We start from the raw sequence: 7,500 nt of genomic DNA, 5'->3' as shown, positions 1-7,500 counted from the left end.
ATTGGTGACCCCCCGTGGGACGTTTGAGCTAACGTGTGCTTATGTGATCAGCATGACGTTGAAATGAACAAGAACATTTCCCTGGACATAGACATGTCTTATATGGGCAGAAAGCTTCAATTCTTGTTAATCTAACTGCGCTGTCCAATTTAAAGCCGCTATTACAGTGAAAGAATTACATGCTGTTGTTTTAGGAGAGTGCACAATTATGTACTTGAAAATGTATCAATAAACCAATTTGGCACATTTTGGCAGACTTGATACAACATTTTGAACAGTAATGCAATGGTTCATTGGATCCGTGGAAACTTTGCATAGACACTGCTGCCATCTAGTTGCCAAAATCTAACTTGCACCTAGACTCCTAAGTCATATAATGTCCTTTCTCTTGCATTTCAAAGATGATTAAAACATTATTTAAAATATTTAAAATATAAGAAAATGCATGTTTTTTTCTTCATATTATATTTTACCAGAGCTCATGTGTTATATTATCCTACATTAATTTCACATTTCTACAAACTTCAAAGTGTTTCCTTTCAAATAGTATCAAGAATATGCGTATCCTTGCTTCAGGTCCTGAGTTACAGGCAGTTAGATTTGGGTTTGTCATTTTATATGAAAACGTAAAAAAAGCTTCCGATGTCTCTCTGACATTTCCAACATTGTTGAATATTCAAATTTATCTCCAGCTGTCGCATAGTAATGAATATGTCGGGACGAGACAGACAGGCAGGCAGCTTTTTTCAGTCGAAATAATGAATCAGCATATATGGATATATACAAATAAATGTCAATAGAAAACAGGTAAAACAAAACGAAGTGCAGCCAGTTTGCAGTCTTTCCAGCTTCAGTTTGAAGTGATTGTGTTAGCTGTGTTGTTGGCTAGCTCCTCTGAACAACAGTGTCCTGATGAGAGATCACATTTTCTATGCAAGGTGAAATCACTCATCAATAGCACATTGTTATGAATGTATCCAAAGAATGTCTCTAGAAAATAACTTAAACAAATGCAGCCGTAGTTGGCTAGCTAGAACGTTGCTGTAGTTGACTAGTTGGAACGTTGTCATCCAGTATGGCATCCAGTATGGCAATAGAACATTTAGAACGAACGACTGGGTCACGTCCATACTGTAGATACAGAACAATAATACTTAACGACTGGGTCACGTCCATACTGTAGATACAGAACAATAATACTTAACGACTGGGTCACGTCCATACTGTAGATACAGAACAATAATACTTAACGACTGGGTCACGTCCATACTGTAGATACAGAACAATAATACTTAACGACTGGGTCACGTCCATACTGTGGATACAGAACAATAATACTTAACGACTGGGTCACGTCCATACTGTAGATACAGAACAATAATACTTAACGACTGGGTCACGTCCATACTGTAGATACAGAACAATAATACTTAACGACTGGGTCACGTCCATACTGTAGATACAGAACAATAATACTTAACGACTGGGTCACGTCCATACTGTGGATACAGAACAATAATACTTAACGACTGGGTCACGTCCATACTGTGGATACAGAACAATAATACTTAACGACTGGGTCACGTCCATACTGTAGATACAGAACAATAATACTTAACGACTGGGTCACGTCCATACTGTGGATACAGAACAATAATACTTAACGACTGGGTCACGTCCATACTGTAGATACAGAACAATAATACTTAACGACTGGGTCACGTCCATACTGTAGATACAGAACAATAATACTTAACGACTGGGTCACGTCTCTGGCAACCAAACCGATAGAACGAACAACCAGCCAACTTGGTTAACAACCCTAGATTTGTGTCGGGACTATTTCTTATGGAACGATGAAATAGTATGAATAAATGTATGAAAATAAAATGTTTCATGAAAATATGTCAATCATTATTTGAATATGTTGCCAACCCGTTATATAAAAGTGATAATGCCCTGGAAGCCGGTGTTTGGGGCCTAACAACACCTGTGCCAATATATCCTCCAAACACCGGCCTCGAGGGCATTATCACATACATGATTGAGAAATATAGAAGTGTCACATTGACTACTCATCCATAATTACAGAAAAGTCCATTTAGTTTTTGATGGACATAGTATTTTTTTATTGGAAAAAACATCACTCCAATTAACATGGCCACCAGGCAGGGAATAAAGAATGCCTATTTAAATGATCAATATTACCACTGATTGGGGCAAAAGTATTTACAATTAGAGAGCATGTGACATCAGTGATTAGTCATACTGATTGTATTTAAATCATATGTCTGTTATTTATTATGTGTAGCCAGGCTGTGGTGTAGGTCTGTTATTTTGATGTGTAGCCAGGCTGTGGTGTAGGTCTGTTATTTTGATGTCTAGCCAGGCTGTGGTGTAGGTCTGTTATTTTGATGTGTAGCCAGGCTGTGGTGTAGGTCTGTTATTTTGATGTGTAGCCAGGCTGTGGTGTAGGTCTGTTATTTTGATGTGTAGCCAGGCTGTGGTGTAGGTCTGTGTAATTTATATGGACCAGGGACTGATATGACCAATAACCGATGGCTTGGCCTGTAGCATAGTGTTTTTCCCCCAATGTCACTCCTATAATCCCTCTCACAGTTCTCCAAGCCAAAGATTGCAGATATATTGTCATGTGTGCTCTTCTGAGAACCAACTCTTATAGTGTACGGCAGACAAGTCAGAGTGAGTTTCGATTGGTAGATCGATACGGAGCAGGGTGTGCCTCTCATCTCACATGGTCTATTTTATTGAAGTGAATTAGAGTCTGAGCTAAGCAAACAGCAGGATCAGCTGAGGGGTTGTCGTCAGCTTGTAGGATTTAGCCTCCCTCCCCTCTCTCTCTGTCTGCACCTTAGGTTTCACAGCACACCCACCACAGCCATGTTCTACTCTCTCAGTCAATATATTAGCTGCTATTGACGAGAGGCTGGTGTTGCCTCTGTATCTTACCATATCTACACCTGGAACTCAATCCTAACTACAGGTCTGTGCATGAAATTTACATTTTCCTGTATGGAGGTTGAAGGCATATCTTGAGGAAGAATTGAGCTCTTAGTAAATATGTGGGGACTATTATGGTACTGCTATTGTCCCCAGCCGGCTAGCAATTGTAATAACAAAATGGTTTATTATAATGCTGAATCCTTTTTCACCGCTTCAACAAACAACCTGGCATACACACCCTCACACTGTCCCCCCATCCCTCCTGTCCCCCTGTCCTCCTCTCCCCCCTGTCCCTCCCACCCTGTCCCTCCCAACCCAGGTAAGGAATTCCGTGACGTGATCATAAGTGGGAACAGGAACAACAGCATCACGGAGCAGATCACAGACGTGGTGAAGCAGCCAGCGTTCATAGCGGGGATCGGAGGGGCTTGCTGGGTTATCCTCATGGGCTTCAGTATCTGGCTGTACTGGAGGAGGAAGAAGAGGAAGGGGCTCAGCAACTACGCAGGTTAGACCAGCAGGCAGGAGAGTACACACAGCAACTATGCAGGTTAGACCAGCAGGCTGGAGAGTACACACAGCAACTACGCAGGTTAGACCAGCAGGCAGGAGAGTACACACAGCAACTACGCAGGTTAGACCAGCAGGCAGGAGAGTTCACACAGCAACTACGCAGGTTAGACCAGCAGGCAGGAGAGTACACACAGCAACTACGCAGGTTAGACCAGCAGGCTGGAGAGTACACACAGACGCTAATTCTGCACACAACATACAAACCGTACTGTAGGTGCATACACTCTACCTCTGGGAGTTTGCTTCCTGCCACCAATACAGAGCACTCAACAAACTTCTTCAAAAGCATCACTAAACTGTGTTTTAATGACTTTATTAACTCTATTGTGAAGGGATATTTCTTTATCTCTACTGTCAAAGCAGAGTGTTGGTGTGAATCATGTTGTGATGGTTGTAATGTTTGACATGTCCTCCCACGGTGTCGATGCTATCCCTGGGTGGCAGGGGTTGCGTGGGTTGGATTGCTGGTACAACTGATTCTCTGCTGGTCTGGCCAGTCACTCAGGACTGAGCCATGCTGGAGCTGGAGCCAGTCCATCCATCCTCCTACACCGACCCTGACATTTCAGAGTGTGGGTGCTCGACCTCAGTCAATACAGCCAACCACCATGGACAGTCTTCCACTGCCAGGCTATTTAATTATAGTGGAGGAGATAGTCAATACAGCCAACCACCATGGACAGTCTTCCACTGCCAGGCTATTTAATTATTGTGGAGGAGATAGTCAATACAGCCAACCACCATGGACAGTCTTCCACTGCCAGGCTATTTAATTATTGTGTAGGAGATAGTCAATACAGCCAACCACCATGGACAGTCTTCTACTGCCAGGCTATTTAATTAGAGAGTTGGAGATAGACATAAATTTAGTAAAGCATGTAATGTTATTCAACAATGTATTTTGTACAAGTAAATTGTTATCTCTCTCAATAGTTTGGCTTTTCTCTTTTTTGACATTTATTCAATGTCTTAGCGCAAACTGACTTTTGATCTTGCTACAATCAGTCAAATGGCTGTAACCTGTCCTTCATTTCTGTTTGCTACATTTCATGTATGTTGTGTTTTCTTTGATTTGTTTCTGTTGTCTCTACATCTCTTTGGCCTCTGAGCTTCTTTCCTGGCTGCCGCCATGCACACTGGGTCATGGAGTTGGCTCCTCTCCTCTGCCCCCTTTCGCCTCCCTGGCCCCCAGCCCCAGTGTGCAGAGGCCCCCAAAGCAACGCTTACAGCACCTCTGTAGGCTTTTAACACATGACTTCTCTGTCTTCTTGTTTTACAGTTCAGTCCTTCACCTTCACCCCTGCAGGTACTGTTCATTTGTCTGTCCACCCCCCCACCTCCTGCCACAGGTCCCTCCTCTCCTCTCCTCTCCTGCCTACATTATATATGTTTGACAGATTCCAGGTCTTGCCCAATATAAATCCAAACCCCAGCTTGAGGTGGCAAAAACCCATATTTCACACCTTTTCTTCCTGCTGGAAGAGATGGCCTGAAATAGCTTAAATTCATCATGAAAACGCTCTGGATTTGTAATAGGGCAGGGGGCCTGTGCACTGCAAACAGCTGTCCCATCCTTGCTCAGTCATCAGCCTGGTTGTCATACCGTACTGTACTTCTGTGTTTGGCTGTTGTGACCATCGGTGTTTCATTGAACCTCCATCCTCTGGCTGTGGTGTTCCTCTCTCTGTCTGGTATTCCTGTTGGGACTCCCCTCTGTGATAGTAGTGGGTATTCCTCCCAAAGACTCTGTACTCCCCTCGTTGATGGTAGTGGGTATTCCTCCCAAAGACTCTTCACTCTCCTCTTTGATAGTAGTGGGTATTCCTCCTTAAAGACTCTTCACTCTCCTCTTTGATAGTAGTGGGTATTCCTCCTTAAAGACTCTGTACTCTCCTCTTTGATAGTAGTGGGTATTCCTCCTTAAAGACTCGTCACTGCCCTCTTTGATAGTAGTGGGTATTCCTCCTTAAAGACTCTTCACTCTCCTCTTTGATAGTAGTGGGTATTTCTCCCAAAGACTCTTCACTCTCCTCTGTGATAGTAGTGGGTATTCCTCCCAAAGACTCTTCACTCTCCTCTTTGATAGTAGTGGGTATTCCTCCTTAAAGACTCTGTACTCCCCTCGTTGATGGTAGTGGGTATTCCTCCCAAAGACTCTTCACTCTTCTCTTTGATGGTAGTGGGTATTCCTCCTTAAAGACTCTTCACTCTCCTCTTTGATAGTAGTGGGTATTCCTCCTTAAAGACTCTTCACTCTCCTCTTTGATAGTAGTGGGTATTCCTCCTTAAAGACTTGTCACTCTCCTCTTTGATAGTAGTGGGTATTCCTCCCAAAGACTCTTCACTCTTCTCTTTGATGGTAGTGGGTATTCCTCCTTAAAGACTCTTCACTCTCCTCTTTGATAGTAGTGGGTATTCCTCCTTAAAGACTCTTCACTCTCCTCTTTGATAGTAGTGGGTATTCCTCCTTAAAGACTTGTCACTCTTCTCTTTGATAGTAGTGGGTATTCCTCCTTAAAGACTCTTCACTCTCCTCTTTGATAGTAGTGGGTATTCCTCCTTAAAGACTCGTCACTCTCCTCTTTGATAGTAGTGGGTATTCCTCCTTAAAGACTCTTCACTCTTCTCTTTGATGGTAGTGGGTATTCCTCCTTAAAGACTCTTCACTCTCCTCTTTGATAGTAGTGGGTATTCCTCCTTAAAGACTCGTCACTCTCCTCTTTGATAGTAGTGGGTATTCCTTCTTAAAGACTCTTCACTCTCCTCTTTGATAGTAGTGGGTATTCATCCTTAAAGACTCTTCATTCTCCTCTTTGATAGTAGTGGGTATTCCTCCTTAAAGACTCTTCACTCTCCTCTTTGATAGTTGTGGGTATTCCTGCTTAAAGACTCCTCACTCTCCTCTTTGATAGTAGTGGGAATTCCTCCTTAAAACTCTTCAATCTCCTCTTTGAGAGTAGTGTGTATTCCTCCTTAAAGACTCTGTACTCTCCTCTTTGATAGTAGTGGGTATTCCTCCTTAAAGACTCCTCACTCTCCTCTTTGATAGTAGTGGGTATTCCTTCTTAAAGACTCTTCACTCTCCTCTTTGATAGTAGTGGGTATTCATCCTTAAAGACTCTTCATTCTCCTCTTTGATAGTAGTGGGTATTCCTCCTTAAAGACTCTTCACTCTCCTCTTTGATAGTAGTGGGTATTCCTCCTTAAAGACTCCTCACTCTCCTCTTTGATAGTAGTGGGTATTCCTCCTTAAAGACTCTTCACTCTCCTCTTTGATAGTAGTGGGTATTCCTCCTTAAAGGCTCTTCACTCTCTTCTTTGATAGTAGTGGGTATTCCTCCTTAAAGGCTCTTCACTCTCTTCTTTGATAGTAGTGGGTATTCCTCCTTAACCTGTTGCGACGACCAAACCCGGATCCGGGATTCTATTTATAGACCTAAGCTCATTACCATATCGCAACGTTAACTATTCATGAAAATCGCAAATGAAATGAAATAAATATGCTATCTCTCAAGCTTAGCCTTTTGTTAACAACACTGTCATCTCAGATTTTCAAAATATGCTTTTCAACCATAGGAAAACAATCATTTGTGTAACAGTAGCTAGCTAGCGTAGCATTTAGCGTTAGCATTAGCGTTAGCATTTAGCAGGCAACTATCACAAAAACAAGTAAAGCCTTCAAATAAAATAACTTACCTTTGAAGAACTTCTGATGTTTTCAATGAGAAGACTCTCAGTTAGATAGCAGATGCTCAGTTTTTCCAAAAAGATTCTTTGTGTATTAGAAATAGCTCCGTTTTGTACATCACATTTGGCTACCAAAAGAAAAAAAAAAAAACGAAAATTCAGCCCTCAAAACGCAAACTTTTTTCCAAATTAACTCCATAATATCGACTGAAACATGGCAAACGTGGTTTAGAATCAATCCTCAAGGTGTTTTTCCACATATCTCTTCAATTATAT

At 42.1% G+C, this 7,500-nt stretch overlaps 1 protein-coding gene across 1 annotated transcript in view; it reads left to right on the top strand.

Annotated features, from left to right (window-relative positions):
- The window catches only part of LOC139382322 (roundabout homolog 2-like), a 366,464-nt gene that overhangs the window by 301,052 nt on the left and 57,912 nt on the right, over positions 1 to 7,500 (top strand). Inside the window, exons 18-19 of the mRNA XM_071126242.1 lie at positions 3,284 to 3,472; positions 4,817 to 4,843. Coding sequence (XP_070982343.1) covers positions 3,284 to 3,472; positions 4,817 to 4,843 — 216 coding nt within the window. The remainder of the gene's footprint in view (positions 1 to 3,283; positions 3,473 to 4,816; positions 4,844 to 7,500) is intronic.

Source organism: Oncorhynchus clarkii, chromosome 24, assembly GCF_045791955.1.
Source record: "Oncorhynchus clarkii lewisi isolate Uvic-CL-2024 chromosome 24, UVic_Ocla_1.0, whole genome shotgun sequence".
NCBI lineage: Eukaryota > Metazoa > Chordata > Actinopteri > Salmoniformes > Salmonidae > Oncorhynchus > Oncorhynchus clarkii.
This window is presented reverse-complemented; position numbering and strand designations above follow the sequence as displayed.